Below are 19,891 nucleotides of genomic sequence, written 5' to 3' on the forward strand. Positions count from 1 at the left end.
ACTGGTGAAATCAAATAAATGTTTAATCTGTCTGCATTGATTTCAATTGTCAGCATATACATTGGGGATATAAATCAGCCTCTAATACAATCAGAAACCTGTCAGGTTGCCCCTTTCCCCACTAGAGTGCAATAGACTGCAGTACACCGCAACTTAAGTATTGCATTGCAGTACATGTCCACCCCTGACCCCAGACAGTATCTTACCAGTGAAGGTAAACACATGCAATAATCGAAATTGTGAGTTACATTACATCTTTAAGTCATCACTTACATTGATGTTTTAATTGACAGACACTATTTCTCAATTATACCATTATAATAGGCATTTGTGTGTATGATAAATATTATTACATGATATACTTCTCAGATAGTGATTGGATAAGCACACAGGGATCAGGACACCTGCACGGTCCCCATCTAGTTACTTTTGTACCCTGGGTTGATGTAGCTCTTGTCAGGCAGTTTGACACAGGTTGCTTCCCTATGTGACAAATATGTGACCAGGATGTAAATCATTTGGCAAGATGTATGATGATCTACACTAATTACTGTTCTGTTGAGGACACTGATGATGGTCTCATTATTCAGACCTCAGATTAATGAGTACACTAAAAGTAAAGGTTTTTGAAAAGAGACTAACTAAATTTCCTGTATGCAAGACTGAACAACAGTCACATAAGGTTCAAAGTTCTAAGCTTTAAGGCTATATCCTCAATGGGAAGACTCGCATCCAAAGTAGTTTGAACATGTGCAAAGGGGTGTGGCTTAAATTGTTCAAAGTAATATGAACATGTTTTTGCAGGATAGGAAATTTCTCTATTAGGAAGATGTGACCTAGCATGACTTTTCTAAAAAGAAAAAGAAAAAAGAAAAATAAGTTTTAAACAAAATTAAATTTAAAGTATCTAATGATTCTTCTTTTTGCTTTATATCCTCTTGTTGATCACACACTTAACACCAAATTACATTACAACATACAGTTGTATCTATAACTAAATTTCCACCATGGAATTTTACTGTAGCGGAGTTCTAACATTCAAGCCTTTGGTAGGGCAGTTGTCCAGCTATCTTAGGCAATAAGCCAGTTTGGTAACCATGCAGGTTTGTAGTTCCAGCTGTTGATCTTAAAGACGTATTTCCATGTTCTTACATCAGTGAATAATTAGTTATGCGGGCAAATAAACTGAACATCACAAACCAGTGGAATATATAACAATCACACAAAACCAGACAAAAAGAAGAAAAAGAATGGTACTGGAATCAAAATAATTTTTATGAAATAAACAAATTGATCCACCTGGCTGGATAAAAGTTTCATCAAATGTAAATATTAATCCAGATTTCCCAGATGGTCGATGGGCTGGTAACGTATTACACGGGCCGCAATATGCATAGCGCTTGTCAATACCAGATACTGTAGAAATGCATGTGACAATCATGTGATCCGTTCAGCTGACATCCACGAAACAAAATCAATATTGTGTATTGAATGCCGTACAAAGTTCATAACAACTCAAATAATAAACGAGCGATGTGTGTCTACATGTCCAGATCTGAGGCAGAGGATTCCACCTGCTATTGAAATAGATACTGTAATATGTAGCCCGTGCTATTGAAATAGATACTGTAATATGTAGCCCGGGTTTATTCTATCAGTTATTCAACTGCAGATTAATAACATGCTCTCCAAGGCCAACAAACAACAGTAGAACGGTTAGCTGAGATTTCCCTGTCGTACAGTGGTATCTGTTTCAATCACACAACAGTTATCAAATGGGATCACGAAAATGTTCCCCAGAGATATCTACAGACTGTTTCCAGAGGCAGAAGCACTCGATTACTGTTATTAGGTCTTCAAATCCAAACCAAACCTACTTTATACAGTATGATATAGGCTACTAAAATGCTTCAAGTCCGGTCTAAAACACACTTTATCTACGTTTGATATAGACTTAAACATCCAAATCCTGCAGGGACTTTGTATAATTTGGGCCTTTTAGCCCAAAATTTGTCAAATTTCAAATTGGAACTTTTAAATGTGATTTTTGTAACTTTGAATACTTTGGAACAAACATTGTATTTCTCCTCGAGAAACATTACCAGTGCTTTCACATTCTCATTTGGAATTTAGTTGGTCAATCATGTGCTATAAACTTCTAAAGAGAAAAAATTAACTAATTAACGCAAATTTGAATTTGTAACCACGGCAACTATAATTAAACAAGCCAATAAATCTTTTCTTAATGGTATTGGGGAAGTATTCGAAACTTAAGAAACAGTCATTTGAAAGCTCAATTAACGGTTTTGAATTTTGATGGATTTTGGGGCCAAACCCATACATAGTACGCCAATATATATATTTCATCCAGTATGATATAGACTATTAACAGGCTTCCGTCACAGCTGTGCTAATAGAGGGTGTCAGGTTGATAAGGGGTAGGATATGGAAATATTTTTATAACAAGAGGTCCTTTGACCCTGTATAGCTCACCTGGTTTTATATTTAAGTCATTACAACTGAATGCATTAGTACATCTTTATATGAAATTTCCTCAAAACCAGACAAGATCTATGTTCTAACCCAACTGGTACCACAATATCTGACTTTCAACTACTCAGGGGCCTCCATTGAGTTGCCATGTTAACAGATTTTGAAATAAGTAATATGTCATATTACAGGGTGTAATTAGACAATACTTTAATTTTCATTCAACTATAAGCTTTTATAAACCTAATAACCAATTTTCAACAATTTATGAAAACTACACTATAGACTATGATAATCTAGCTGTACCATTTCTTATGACCGCAGGGGTCAAATCAGCCTCATTCAATTAAGAAATGTTTGTTCTTCGTCAATAATGATTTTGACCAAATTTTGTACAATCCACTCAGGCAATTATAGGGGGTATTAGCGTCTTAAAGCGAAATATTAGATATTTTTCCTCTTTGGGACCCGGCCTTCCTAGTCCCAGGGGTGGAACTAGTCTCATTTATTTAGGAAACGATTGCCTTCCCCCGATGAAGTTTCAGTGCAAATTTGGTTAAAATTGTCTGGTTTTTAGGAGGAGATGCATTTTAAAGCAAAATTTTAGCTAAGTTCCCCATCAGGGCCTCGCCACCTTGGCCTCAGGGGTCGAACTAACCACACTTATTTAAGAAATGATTGCCCTCCCCTACTGATGCTTCAGACTAAGTTTGGTTGAAATTGTCTCTGGCATTTAAGAGGAGATGCGTTTTAAAGCAAATTTAGCTAAGTTCCCCTTCAGGGCCCCGCCCCCCTGGCCTCAGGGGTCAGGGCAACCTCATATATTCAGGAAATGATTGCCCTCCCCCAATGAAGCTTCAGAGCAAATTTGGTTAAAATCGTCTCTGGGGTTAAGGAGGAGATGCGTTTTAAAGCAAATTTAGCTAAGTTCCCCTTCAGGGCCCCTGTCCCCCTGGCCTCAGGGATCGAACCAACCTCATTTATTTAAGAAATAATTGCCCTCCCCTAGTGATGCTTCAGGCTAAATGTGGTTGAAATCCTCTCCGGTGTTTAGGAGGAGATGCGTTTCAAAACAAATTTAGCTAAGTTCCCCGTCAGGGCCCTGCCCCCCCGGCCTCAGGGGTCGAACAAACCTCATTTATTTAAGTAATGATTGCCCTTCCCCACTGATGCTTCAGTCCAAATTTGGTTGAAATCCTCTTTGGCGTTTAGGAGGAGATAGGTTTTAAAGAAATAGTTGACGACGGACGCTGCGCCACTGTATAAGCTCACTATGGTCCTTCGGAGCAGGTGAGCTAATAACCTGTCATTACTATATTCTTGGTCTTGGTTTGAGTGGTTTTACGTCCGCCTCACTACTGACAAGTTTGGTTATCCAGCAGACTTATATTCTTGGTTGATTTCTGTATTTATATCACGCACCCAATAAATTCATCAATTTGTACTGTGGTAACCATTTTTCACAACGAGCAATTTTCATGTGCTGTATCTTATACTTTTCCATTCATGACTTTTCATTGAAGGAATTTTTACACCCTTGAGACCTTGAAGGTTCATCAAGGTCATATATTTGAGGAAACTTTACCTCAGGCAGCTACTGGTCAAGTATCATAACATTAAGTCTTTTAGTTCTTTAGAAGAATCTGTATAAAAAAGTTGATGGATGGACAGAGGGTGCTGCACCATACCATGAGCTCATTGGCACTTTAAGCAGATCTGGCAGAGCCTATCAATCAATAACAAGAAACTGCTAAATCATTCAGAAAGTTCTCCAGACAGCTTAGCGACTCCTAGAAGACTACCTCAGGGAAATTTCTTGACACATGAATGTGACTCTCCAAATGAGATATGGATAGTGAGAATGCCCTTATGAATTTGTATTGCACATTTGTCCACTATGACCTTGAAAGGACTTCAAGATCATATATTTAACAAAATTGGTAGCCCTGCACTACATCAACCTGGTGGAGTAGTATTGAGACTCTACACCTTGCCGATCTTCAGAAATCATTTTGAAAATTGATGTTAAACGCTAGATACTGACAGCCAGATGACTGACATCTGTCAAGCACAATATTAGATCATCGGCACTGCACACCTGTATATAGATTGCAACGTTATCTTAAGCATGTACACCTTTTTGTTTTAAAGTAAATTTTTCACCAGAGTTAAAATAACAGGAAACATAAGGCTTGAACTTACTTAGTGTGTACCCATATTCATCCTCCACTCCACTGTCCTCTTCCACAACCTCAACTGAAGGAGGGGGTGTTGATTGCTCACTGACCACGCCCACATCAATTGTCTGGGGAGATAAACAAACAGTAAGTACATGTCTAAAACGCAGCCCACATCAATTGTCAGGAGACGAAGACTACTTTAAGTACATGTAAACAACCTGCCCACTTTCGCTCTACAATGCCTGCCAGAATAAACACTTTTTTTTTCAAGTATACTAGTTAAGTATAGGATGAAGAAATGGAATGCTTATTCCAGAAAAGGGACAATAGGCATATAAGTTAAGGATTGGGCAATTATTAGGTGAAATAGGGTATGCAAAGGTACTGTGCGATACAGTACTTTACTTCAAAACAATGAAGTACTTTCAGATTAGTGCAAAAATTGCTTATTGCATGTAAGGAAAGAGTTTTCATAGGCTTAACTCATAATGAACTATTCCAACCTTTGAATTGGAAGAGTTCAAATGTGTCTTCAGGGGTAAATGAGATAAGCCTGTTGCCTAATTCCTGCTGTACAATAAAATCTTCTGAAATGAAAATGAAATGAAAATAAAAATTGTTAATATCTGATGATCGTATTGCACTCAGAATGTTGATGGTATATGATTCCTAATTCTTGTTAGCACTTGTTACTGCAAAATGGTAGTGACTAAAGCTGCATGGGAAGCCACAGGGTATATAACGGGGGAATAATGAGGAGGTCGGTGTATGGCTGTTACAGTCTAGGTTAGTTTAGAAATGACAGTCTACAACAGAGGAGAACCACTTAGACTGGTTACCTTGTTAATACTGTTACAAGTAACTCAATTCTATAGCATATTTATCACTGTAATCTCATTACGTCAGTTCATTTGTCTACATTCCAGTCCAATCAATTAACTTTCTCACACAGTCTGGGAGTCTACCAAAAAATCCAGGAAATCAATGGAAGAACCAAAAGCACTGAGAACACTGTCAATGTCAATACATTACAAAGGGATCCCCAGCGACCAGGTCTATCTAATCGAATTCAGTACACCGAGAAACAAGACAATGATCTCAAGTGACAAGATCTCTCTAATGGACAAAAAGCACTGGCACAAAATCAGGATCCAAAAGTTCACATCAATACCAGATCTCCAGTGTCCAAATAAACAGACAACAACAGTAGATCTCTGGTGAACACAAATCAAACAGAAACTCATGATCACTACTGACAGTGACACACCCTCTACTGACAGTGACACACCCTCCACAGACTCCAAATCTGGTCAGTAACACAGGATCTCTACTGACATTGACACACCCTCTACTGACTCCAAGTCTGGTCAGCAACACAGGATCCCTACTGACAGTGACACACCCTCCACAGACTCCAAATCTGGTCAGCAACACAGTATCACTACTGACAGTGACACACCCTCCACAGACTCCAAATCTGGTCAGTAACACAGGATCTCTACTGACATTGACACACCCTCTACAGACTCCAAATCTGTTCAGCAACACAGGATCTCTACTGAAAGTGACACACCCTCTACTGACAGTGACACCCCCGCTACTGACTCCAAATCTGTACAGCAACACAGGATCTCTTCTGACATTGACACACCCTCTACAGACTCCATATCTGGTCAGCAACACAGGATATCTACTGACAGTGACACACCCTCAGAAACTCATGATCACTACTGACAGTGACACACCCTCTCCTGACAGTGACCCACCCTCTACTGACTCCAAATCTGGGCAGCAACACAGGATCTCTACTGAAAGTGACACACCCTCTACTGACAGTGACACGCCCTCTACAGACTCCAAATCTGTTCAGCAACACAGGATCTCTACTGACACACACGACAGCAACACAGGATCTCTACTGAAAGTGACACACCCTCTACTGACAGGGACACACCCTCTACTGACAGTAACACACCCTCTACTGACTCCAAATCTGAACAGCAACACAGGATCTCTACTGACATTGACACACCCTCTACAGACTCCATATCTGGTCAGCAACACAGGATCTCTTCTGACATTGACACACCCTCTACTGACTCCAAGTCTGGTCAGCAACACAGGATCCCTACTGACATTGACACACCCTCTACTGACTCCATATCTGGTCAGCAACACAGGTCCTCTACTGACAGTGACACACCCTCCACAGACTCCAAATCTGGTCAGTAACACAGGATCTCTACTGACAAACACACACATCACTACTGACAGTGACACACCCTCAACTGGCTCCAAATCTGGTCAGCAACACAGGATATCTACTGACAGTGACACACCCGCTACTGACTCCAAATCTGTACAGCAACACAGGATCTCTTCTGACATTGACACACCCTCTACAGACTCCATATCTGGTCAGCAACACAGGTCCTCTACTGACAGTGACACACCCTCAACTGGCTCCAAATCTGGTCAGCAACACAGTATCACTACTGACAGTGACACACCCTCTCCTGACAGTGACCCACCCTCTACTGACTCCAAATCTGGACAGCAACACAGGATCTCTATTGACAGTGACACACCCTCTACAGATTCCATATCTGGTCAGCAACACAGGATCTCTACTGACAGTGACACACCCTCTACTAACTCCAAATCTGGACAGCATCACAGGATCTCTACTGACAGTGACACACCCTCTACTGACTCCAAATCTGGACAGCAACACAGGATCTCTACTGCCAGTGACACACCCTCTACTGACTCCAAATCTGGTCAGCAACACAGGATCTCTACTGACAGTGACCCCCCCTCTACTAACTCCAAATCTGGACAGCATCACAGGATCTCTACTGACAGTGACACACCCTCTACTGACTCCAAATCTGGACAGCAGCACAGGATCTCTACTGATAGTGACACCATCTCTACTGACTCCAAATCTGGACAGCAGCACAGGATCTTTACTGACACACACACACCCACACCCACACACACACACACACACACACACACACATCAACACAGAATCTCTACTCACACACACATCAACACAGGATCTCTACTGACACACATACACATCAACACAGGATCTCTACTGACAGTGACACACCCTCTACTGACTCCAAATCTGGACAGCAGCACAGGATCTCTACTGACAGTGACACCATCTCTACTGACTCCAAATCTGGACAGCAGCACAGGATCTTTACTGACACACACACACACACACCCACACACACACACACACACACACACACACACATCAACACAGAATCTCTACTGACACACACATCAACACAGGATCTCTACTGACACACATACACATAAACACAGGATCTCTACTGACACACATACACATAAACACAGGATCTCTACTGACACACACACACATCAACACAGGATCTCTACTAACACACACACACATCAACACAGTATCTCTAATGACACACACATCAACACAGGATCTCTACTGACAGTGACACACCCTCTACTGACTCCAAATCTGGACAGCAACACAGTATCTCTACTGACACACACACACACATCAACACAGGATCTCTACTAACACACACACACATCAACACAGGATCTCTAATGACACACACATCAACACAGGATCTCTACTGACACATACATCAATACAGGATCTCTACTGACACACACACATCAACACAGGATCTCTACTGACACACAAACACAGGATCTCTACTGACACACACATCAACACAGGATCTCTACTGACACACATAAACACAGGATCTCTACTGACACACACATCAATACAGTATCTCTACTGACACACACATCAACACAGAATCTCCACTGACACATACATCAACACAAAATCTCTACTGACACACACACATCAACACAGGATCTCTGCTGACACACATCAATACAGGATTTCTACTGACACATACATCAATACAGGATCTCTACTGACACACACATCAATACAGGATCTCTACTGACACACACATCAATACAGGATCTCTACTGACACATACATCAATACAGGATCTCTCCTGACACATACATCAAAACAGGATCTCTACTGACACACACACATCAATAAAGGATATCTGCTGACACACACATCAATACAGGATCTCTACTGACACATACATCAATACAGGATCTCTACTGACACATACATCAATACAGGATCTCTACTAACACATACATACAATCAACACAGGATATCTACTCACATACACACATCAACACATGATCTCTACTGACACACACCAACACATGATCTCTACAGACACACATATCAACTCTACTGACACACACACACACACATCAACACAGGATCTCTACTGACAAACACACACATCAACACAGCATCTCTACTCACACACTTCAACACATGATCTCTAATGACACACACATCAATACAGGATCTCTACTGACACATACATCAATACAGGATCTCTAATGACACATACATCAATACAGGATCTCTACTGACACACACATCAATACAGGATCTCTACTGACACACTTACACATCAATACAGGATCTCTACTGACACACTTATACATCAATACAGGATCTCTACTGACACACATACACATCAATACATGATCTCTACTGACACACACATCAATACAGTATCTCTACTGACACATACATCAATACAGGATCTCTACTGACACACTTATACATCAATACAGGATCTCTACTGACACACATACACATCAATACAGGATCTCTACTGACACATACATCAATACAGGATCTCTACTGACACATATATACGATCACAAGATCTATCATGATTTATATTGATGTTTTTAAAGTAATGTGTCCTACCTGTTGTGGTAGAGAGAAAGCCTCTTCATATGACTGTACTGACTTAGTATCAATTTCCAAGTCCGTTGGCTGTCAAAGATAACAAACAAAAACGATAATTAGCAACTGGATTTTGTATCCAAATATTGTCTTAAATATTCACATGTAAGTTGTTGACATCTCATAAGGAATATTGTTTATTGTTCATCATTTATATTTTTTTTCATCAATGTTTTTTTATAGTTCTATAAATATTTTATTGTTTGCCAATGTTTTTATCAATGCTTATTATTTTCAAACATTTTTTGTTTTCTTATCAAGATTTTCTTTTGTTTCTTAATGTATCACTGAATTCTACACAAGTCCAGTTTGGATATATTGTGAAATGCAGTCCAAAGGTCAATGACCAAGGCATCACAATTGTAGACAAATTAGTATTCTAATTATACTGTAGGTTAGGTATATTGTGCAAGAGAATTGTTTCAAGGTAATTTGCAAGAAACTCGGGGTTGACAAATTTGGTGTCGTACAGTTAACGTTGTAAGGATTTTATTTATCGAGTTTTCGCATTTAAAACACTTAGTGAGCAGAGTCTTACATAGATTTACATGCCCAACCATTAACTCTTGGCCGATGACCACCAAATCTAATCAGGTGTAAAACTCCTACAATGTTACCGTGGTACTATGGTGTGAATATACCAGGTATGATAACGTTGGTGAGGGATCAGGTGTAAAACTCCTACAATGTTACCGTGGTACTATGGTGTGACTATACCAGGTATGATAACGTTGGTGAGGGATCAGGTGTAAAACTCCTACAATGTTACCGTGGTACTATGGTGTGACTATACCAGGTATGATAACGTTGGTGAGGGATCAGGTGTAAAACTCCTACAATGTTACCGTGGTACTATGGTGTGACTATACCAGGTATGATAACGTTGGTGAGGGATCAGGTGTAAAACTCCTACAATGTTACCGTGGTACTATGGTGTGACTATACCAGGTATGATAACGTTGGTGAGGGATCAGGTGTAAAACTCCTACAATGTTACCGTGGTACTATGGTGTGACTATACCAGGTATGATAACGTTGGTGAGGGATCAGGTGTAAAACTCCTACAATGTTACCGTGGTACTATGGTGTGACTATACCAGGTATGATAACGTTGGTGAGGGATCAGGTGTAAAACTCCTACAATGTTACCGTGGTACTATGGTGTGACTATACCAGGTATGATAACGTTGGTGAGGGATCAGGTGTAAAACTCCTACAATGTTACCGTGGTACTATGGTGTGACTATACCAGGTATGATAACGTTGGTGAGGGATCAGGTGTAAAACTCCTACAATGTTACCGTGGTACTATGGTGTGACTATACCAGGTATGATAACGTTGGTGAGGGATCAGGTGTAAAACTCCTACAATGTTACCGTGGTACTATGGTGTGACTATACCAGGTATGATAACGTTGGTGAGGGATCAGGTGTAAAACTCCTACAATGTTACCGTGGTACTATGGTGTGAATATACCAGGTATGATAACGTTGGTGAGGGATCAGGTGTAAAACTCCTACAATGTTACCGTGGTACTATGGTGTGACTATACCAGGTAAAACGTTGGGGAGGGATCAGGTGTAAAAATCCTACAATGTTACTGTGGTACTATGGTGTGAATATACCAGGTATGATAACGTTGGAGAGGGATCAGGTGTAAAACTCCTACAATATTACAGTGGTACTATGGTGTGACTATACCAGGCATGATAACGTTGGTGAGGGATCAGATGTAAAACCCCTGCAATGTTACCGTGGTACTACTCCTACAATGTTACCGTGGTACCATGGTGTGACTATACCAGGTATGATCACGTTGGTGAGGGATCAGGTGTAAACCCCCTGCAATGTTACCGTGGTACTAGGGTGTGACTATACCAGGTATGATAACGCTGGTGAGGGATCAGGTGTAAAACTCATACAATGTTACCATGGTACTATGGTGTGACTATACCACGTATAATAACGTTGGTGAGGGGTCAGGTGTAAAACTCATACAATGTTACCATGGTACTATGGTGTGACTATACCACGTATAATAACGTTGGTGAGGGGTCAGGTGTAAAACTCATACAATGTTACCATGGTACTATGGTGTGACTATACCTGGTATGATAACGTTGGTGAGGGATCAGATGTAAAACCCCTGCAATGTTACCGTGGTACTACTCCTACAATGTTACCGTGGTACCATGGTGTGACTATACCAGGTATGTTAACGTTGGTGAGGGATCAGGTGTCAAACTCCTACAATGTTACCGTGGTAATATGGTGTGACTATACCAGGTATGATAACGTTGGTGAGGGATCAGGTGTAAAACCCCTGCAATGTTACCGTGGTACTATGGTGTGACTATACCAGGTATGATAACGCTGGTGAGGGATCAGGTGTAAAACTCCTACAATGTAACCGTGGTACTATGGTGTGACTATACAAGGTATGATAACGTTGGTGAGGGATCAGGTGTAAGACTCCTACAATGTTACCGTGGTACTATGGTGTTACTATACCAGGTATGATAACGTTGGTGAGGGATCAAGTGTAAAACTCCTACAATGTTACCGTGGTACTATGGTGTGACTATACCTGGTATGATAACGTTGGTGAGGGATCAGGTGTAAAACTCCTACAATGTTACCGTGGTACTATGGTGTGACTATACAAGGTATGATAACGTTGGTGAGGGATCAGGTGTAAAACCCCTGCAATGTTACCATGGTACTATGGTGTGACTATACCAGGTATGATAACGCTGGTGAGGGATCAGGTGTAAAACTCCTCCAATGTTCCCGTGGTACTATGGTGTGACTTTACCAGATATGATAAGTTGGGGAGGGATCAGGTGTAAAACTCCTACAATGTTACCGTGGTACTATGGGGTGACTATACAAGGTATGATAACGTTGGTGAGGGATCAGGTGTAAAACCCCTGCAATGTTACCATGGTACTATGGGGATCAGGTGTAAAACTCCTACAATGTTACCGTGGTACTATGGTGTGACTTTACCAGATATGATATGTTGGGGAGGGATCAGGTGTAAAACTCCTACAATGTTACCATGGTACTATGGTGTGACTATACCATGTATGATAACGTTGGGGAGGGATCAGGGGTAAAACTCCTACAATGTTACCATGGTACTATGGTGTGACTATACCAGGTATGATAACGTTGGGGAGGGATCAGGAAATATCTTGTACACAAGCTTTTTACTTCGAAAGTGGTAAAATATCATGTTTGATCTTGACCTTTGACCCTTTAACCTTGACTGATGAGATGACCACCAAGCTTTAGTCAGGTGTGACAACTTGACACTACCATACTATGATGTAAATATAACATAGAATATGTTTGGGGTTCATAAGATATCCTGTACAAAAGCTTAAGCTTCACTTAATAGACACGGGCATGCACGCACACATGGGCGGACGCACACATGGGCGGACACACTGACAAAGCGATTATTAAATGCCTCCCCTCACTTAGAAATATCAAACATAACTTGTTGCATTAAGTATTCTTGCTGTAAATGTGGAATATTTAGCGGGCTAATTTATGTATAAAATGCCAGGTTATATCGTCCACATAAATCTTCATCGCTTATGGGTCCGTTGATGTCTTATTTATTGAATAGACATGTATACTGCATACATGTATGTGTGTGTGTACATGTGATGACTTCTTGTTAAATGGTTTCTTCAGTGTATTTTGTACATTGTCAAGCATTGGTATTAAGAAATGACTATACAAAGGAAATGGACATCCTGAATAGTTTAATATTTACTGTACACCAAACTTAGGTACAGAGGAAGTCCTTAATGCATTAATCCTGAGTGCATTAAGTGAAAGGAACACGGGACACACAAGGGCCCGATACAATGTACACTATACATATGTACGAAGCAAGCGTTGTCCACTTTCGACGTCAGCCAGTGTACCTAGAACACTGTTGGTAGTAATTATGCCACCATGCAGCTTTTCTTAGATTTGTAATAAAATTAAACTGTTTCTTTGAAATACTTAAAGATTCAATCTGACATTCCTCCATAATTGCACGACCTAAATAAAACTGTTTCTTTGTGCACACAGACATATGGACACATATATACACATGAATACATTAAAGCTATAATTTGTATCTATCAGAGGCCCAGTCGTTAAGCATATGAAACATGTACTCAACACCTACTGGTAATATCCTGATCAGGTACGTTATACTGTGTAACATAGGGTAGATAACTCTTCCACTTCGACAGCGATAATTTCCCCTTCACATATTGTTTTGATCTCCAGATGCTGTAAATTCCACCCATTGTAAATAAACATGTCTTCAGTATGTGCACTAACACGAAATGTGTTAAAACATTATCGAATCCTAAAGGAATCAGGGTTTTATTTGTAGCCAGTAGCCGGTAAAAATACCCTCCTACTACAGATATTTCTCCCGCTACTTTCATGAAGAAAAAAAAGGGTAATGGGGTATTACTAAACATCCTGAAATTGACTTCCTCAGCTACATTGTAACGAAAACATGCCACTTGATATCTTATTGAAAGCCCCTGAAAAATATTGTAAAATTGATACGTCTTGATTATTAATTTGAATACACATAAACATTATAATAACATGGAATCAACATTTCCTTCATTTCAGAAATATGTGTTCCACCATTTTTTGTTTACAGTAAAGACTGAACCTAGACACACTATATGGATGGCCCTTCACCCATAAATCCTCCCAGTCAGATATTGGCCCTCCACCCATAAATCCTCCCAGTCAGATATTGGCCCTCCACCTGTAAATCAATGTCCATCAAGTGTTAACTTCACCCTTGACATGTAATTACTATGTGTGGTATGCTGTTTACTTATATTGGCTGTTGTAATGAATTCACTCTCATTGCAGAAGGTGAAAAAGGTTGAAGTTGAACTACTGCAAAAAATTCCTGCTATACAGTATAAATATTTGCAGAGTTTGTTTGACCATATATCATCCCTTCCAATTTAACAGATTGATACCTGATGATTTTGGACCAACCTAAGATTCATAAAATACCACCTTTATCCTTGAATCTGGATCCCTTGAGTTTGGTTCACCAGGTTTACTGACTGTGGTGGAACATGTACACCTGGCATCCTTATTAAAGGTTTTGAGGAACTTACACATATTTGGTCAGTGAGGCTCTGGACGAGGAACTTACACATATTTGGTCAGTGAGGCTCTGGACGAGGAACTTGACTGGTGTTGATGCATGCCTGATTATCTCTACGGCCTGGTCATGTGATGCATTTCGAAGATCCTTACCATCAACCTACAGAAAAAATGTTGTTTTATTATTTTTTAAGGAATAGGACATCCAAGTGTTTTTAAAGTTCATTGTGCTACAAACTACGAAAGTTTCTCGTAGAAATCATGTTTATACAGTCATGGAAGGTTTTAGTCCATACAGTATCATCATTATTTGTTTCTTTCTTTTGGGTTTTTGGTCAGATTATTCTAAGAACATGTTAACCATAGGTGTCTGAAGGGACAATGACAAAAAGGAAAGAGGAGATAAGGGAGAAAAGAACGGGAAATATTACATGTACTGTATTACAATGGAGGCAGCAGATCAATATTATGGTTTCTTTCCAAATAAAAGATACAGGAATTCCCAATTTGTCAGGGGACCCTGCATTAGATGCCTCAAACCATCATGAAGTGGAGAAGAACAAGTCTATGCTTTCTCCATCACACGTAACCATGACAACATTTGCATCAGACACCTTTATTTTACTTGTGACAATAGTCCTATGCATTGTCTACAACAAAGAGAGATGTTCCACTTTATCGGACACCTGTCACCGTACCTCCAGGATTCGGTCTCCGGTTTTGAGGGTGCCATTTTTTCCAGCAGGACTGTCATCTAATACATGTTTGATAAAAATTCCTGAGATTGTGTTTTCCTGCTGGACATGAAACAGATCCACTCTTCCTCCTGAAAAAAGACCAAATTGTACATGTATATAAACTTATTCATACAAAATTACATATGGATATCAACCAATTCTTTATTTTATTTTAATATACTGTATTGTTCACGGTTGATTTGTTCATTGTTTGAAGCTATTAAGATATTTTTGTTTTACAAACTTTTATAAATACTCCATAAAAACAAATAGTATTCAATGACTATATACACCACTTTGGATGTATTCAGGTTTGTGGTTCCATAGCAAATAGCAAATTGTCGATGTCATACTATTAACTAAATCATATATTCATATAAAGTGCTTCATTACAACATTTCATCAGATGTTAGCCAGACAAAAGTAAATCATAATATAGACAATTCAATTCTAGTGTCTTCCTTTTTTTTCAGAAAGCGTATCGCAAAATATTGTACTGACAATACTACTGACAGGCCTCAAGGTCAAGATCATCACCTACCCACTATACTGATGATGTCAGGACCTTTTAGTTAATAGTTAGTCCACTACTGGGTGTCAATGTCCAGGTAATAACTTACCCACTATACTGATGCCCAGCCCCCTATTGGGTTCCCGTGCTAGTTCCACCATGCGCTGTGGCCCCCATGTCTGGTTGCCGGTGGCTGGGGTCCCATCAGCGGCTAGAGATTTCTGTCTGGGCGACACCGGAGCAGGCTCTAGTGAGGCGTGGGTGGTACTGCTTGTGGTGGCCTCCACTGTGAGGGCGCCCACACCTGATATGTTTGTAGTGGTGGTGGTGACGGCCAATGTTGAAGTGATGGTAGGACTTACGGTACTTGTTTCTGCTACAGACATACTAGCCAGCGGTGATAAATTTGCTCTGAAAACATAATTATATTTCTTATAATTCTGCATGATAAAAATCAAAGGAAGGTATCTGTGACTTTTTGTTTGTAATTATCTTTTTGAATGTAACATATTTTCAAATCGCAGGAGCTGAAAAGCAAATAATAACAATCTTGCAATAACGATAACGACACCATAACTGCAGCATGATCCTGTAAGTCACTAGATTTTCATGTGTATTTTATTTAATGAAAAAGTTTCTGGTTGGTTATATTCATAAATACTTGAATTGATGATTGAGAGTAGAGTATTTCAACAATGATGGTACAATTATCAACGGGTTCATATTTGCAGAAGGTTTAAATCTGTGAATTATCAGTTTCCTTGCAAATTGCAGCAAAAATTATCATATTAAACAGTATAACAGATTATATCTCTAGAACCTACGGAGATATTAAAACCCTATGTTGTATTTTCATTTGTCAAATATCACCAGATCTTGATTGGGTTTCAAATGGATAGACACATTCACAATACGTTATAAACAGATAATTGGTTACAGTCAAAAACTCAACCACTTCAATGCAGTTATGATGGCTATACTGGCACCATTATATAATGAACAGTGCATTCATCTGAATTTTAGTTGTTAGAGAGAAAAGTGATAACAAATGTTTGACATTAACAGATATACAGTGCACTGTTTAATTATAATCAATATACAACAGTAAGACTGTAAAGCATGTAAATTTATGTCATATTTTAAGAAATTTACTCATTCCTTGTCATAACTTGACTAGGTCAGTGAAGGTACTTTTTCAAAAGCTGTTTGCTTTATTGTTTTACACCAAGTCAATGTGTAAATATATTTCAGTCCCACCACAGCTAGGTCAATGCTGTCTTAAGTTTGAGCAAGTGATCTAAACTTGGGAAATTTGCAACATTACATGAGATTATAAAGAGTTCATTTAAGGATCATCTTGAATATATTCGCGGTTTATGATGAGAGTACACTCCGTTTTTTTGTGTTATACATGTAGCTCCATAACATCAAAAATATATTCAAGTTAATCCTTAAAATTTAATCTACTATACACAATTCCCTGTGGAAATCCACTTTTATTGATGGACATTTTTCCTTAGAAATTATTGCGCTACTGTATCAGCCAATCAAAAGCAACATTATAAACGGCGACGTAATTTTTTTACGTTATGGGCTACTAACATACATTTTTAAGCCAATGAAAATGCTTGTTACAAGCAAGATTCAATTATGTGAAAATAATATGATATAAAACAAACCAAAATTACACACACAATATATAAAGAGAAAAATTGTGTTTAAGGAAAACATGGTTTTAACCAAAATGTGATATTAAGTGGAATTAATTGTATTTCTTTTTTAACTTGGCACAAGATTCTTGATGGTAAGAGGATGATGTATGTAAAACACATGGTTATAATGTTTTTAAGGAAAATTGATGAACAAACACCAGGTAGCTAGTTTAAGCATCTTGAGACAGTAAAAATAAAGACATATGCATCCAAAATCTTATCAGGTCTGAAAACAAAATCAAATCACAAGAGTAGACAGAGAAGTAGAGGAATGAGAAGCACACTCAGAGTACAAACAGGTGTGAACAGGTGTGTACAGGTGTGAACAGGTATGGCAGACAGCACCAATCAGAGAACATCACAACAGGCAGAAAACAGCTGTAAAACAAACACTCAAGTTTTCTTACCGATAATGTTTTGGAAATATCCTTTATGCAGCATGCAAGAAAGATACTTTGTTGATTTTTTGTTTTACAAAATATGATTATATAGCAACTGAAATTCCTTTGAATAAAATAGTTGCTAGTAAAGTGGACTCCATTCCCATAGCCTGGGTGTGTTATGAAAGGCATGATTTGCCAGATTTGTTACACAAAGGAATACATAAAAAAATTAGAAAATTCTGGAGAACAAAATCCTTTACTAAATTGTTCTTCAAGTAATCTTGTGACCTGGACCTTGGACATTTTAACATCCAAATTTATCTAGTTCTTTCTAGTGGTTTTGTGTAAATAGATTTCTGAATATCACATATTTAATTTTACGTGATGCCTGAAAAACATAGAGTCCTTGTGACTTTTGACCTCATAATTATTAGTCTTTCATGTTATTATGTGTTGCTGATGTTATAAAGCAATGTTCTTTTATTATTTACAGACAAGCATACATTTCAAAAGCTTTCAGTCATCAAATGACCGTGTGACATTGACCTTCAGCATATGCAGCCTCTATGTGAACCATTGGACTTGGTGAGCTATCCAGAATAGCCTAGTGAGAAGGAGGCTGGACCAGTATACTAAACACCCTGAGATTCAGTACTGTACAACATCACTATATATAATAGGTGTGAACAATGTTTTATATTTACCAGAGGATTTCTCAGTTTAAGAGACAAAGTTTTTTGCTATAAATGGCTTTTGATTGTTCTACTAAGAAATGTCAGATTTAAGGCACAAAACCATTTATATTCCCAATCTACATGATTCTAAATATGACATGTATCCATTAATGTCATTTAATTAATTGTGAGTTTGAAAGTGTGTATCTTCAAAATTTCATATTGTATGGTGTGGGTGGGGCTCTGTGGAGGGGGCTGACACTAACTTTGGAGAAGGCATCATAGAGTAGTGGTTGGGGCTCTGCGGAGGGGGCTGAAACTTACTTTGGAGAAGACATCATGGAGAAGTAGGTGGGGCTCTGTGGAGGGGGCTGACACTTACTTTGGAGAAGGCATCATGGAGTAGTGGGTGGGGCTCTGTGGAGGGGGCTGACACTTACTTTGGAGAAGGCATCATAGAGTAGTGGTTGGGGCTCTGTGGACGGGGCCGACACTTACTTTGGAGAGGCATCACAGAGTAGTGGGTGGGGCTCTGTGGAGGGGGCTGACACTTACTTTGGAGAAGGCATCATGGAGTAGTGGGTGGGGCTCTGTGGAGGGGGCTGACACTTACTTTGGAGAAGGCATCATGGAGTAGTGGGTGGGGCTCTGTGGAGGGGGCTGACACTTACTTTGGAGAAGGCATCATGGAGTAGTGGGTGGGGCTCTGTGGAGGGGGCTGACACTTACTTTGGAGAAGGCATCATGGAGTAGTGGGTGGGGCTCTGTGGAGGGGGCTGACACTTACTTTGGAGAAGGCATCATGGAGTAGTGGGTGGGGCTCTGTGGAGGGGGCTGACACTTACTTTGGAGAAGGCATCATGGAGTAGTGGGTGGGGCTCTGTGGAGGGGGCTGACACTTACTTTGGAGAAGGCATCATGGAGTAGTGGGTGGGGCTCTGTGGAGGGGGCTGACACTTACTTTGGAGAAGGCATCATGGAGTAGTGGGTGGGNATTTTGGCTGTTGAATGCTTCATAATTTATTCAGACAAAATCTGTGTATTATCAGTGAATATAGAATACCAGTTGGTCTTTATGACAACTTAGTGTGTGATGTAAGGGCAGGTAAACATTAACTCTCGCCAGTGGGACAACTCAAATCAATATCTGCTATACGGACTTAAATGTTATTTACATGTAAA

General features: G+C 39.5%; 1 protein-coding gene across 1 annotated transcript in view; it reads right to left on the reverse strand.

The window, feature by feature from the left end:
* Positions 1-19,153, reverse strand: part of LOC110455793 (multiple PDZ domain protein-like) — a 76,047-nt gene extending 56,894 nt beyond the window's left edge. Inside the window, exons 1-7 of the mRNA XM_021506162.1 lie at positions 19,092-19,153; positions 18,060-18,080; positions 16,050-16,351; positions 15,391-15,518; positions 14,742-14,852; positions 9,499-9,567; positions 4,693-4,795 (exon numbers count right to left, since the gene is read on the reverse strand). Coding sequence (XP_021361837.1) covers positions 4,693-4,795; positions 9,499-9,567; positions 14,742-14,852; positions 15,391-15,518; positions 16,050-16,351; positions 18,060-18,080; positions 19,092-19,108 — 751 coding nt within the window. The 5' untranslated portion in view covers positions 19,109-19,153. The remainder of the gene's footprint in view (positions 1-4,692; positions 4,796-9,498; positions 9,568-14,741; positions 14,853-15,390; positions 15,519-16,049; positions 16,352-18,059; positions 18,081-19,091) is intronic.
* Between the last annotated feature and the right edge of the window lie 738 nt (positions 19,154-19,891).

Source organism: Mizuhopecten yessoensis, unplaced genomic scaffold, assembly GCF_002113885.1.
Source record: "Mizuhopecten yessoensis strain PY_sf001 unplaced genomic scaffold, ASM211388v2 scaffold8381, whole genome shotgun sequence".
Taxonomy (NCBI): Eukaryota; Metazoa; Mollusca; class Bivalvia; order Pectinida; family Pectinidae; genus Mizuhopecten; species Mizuhopecten yessoensis.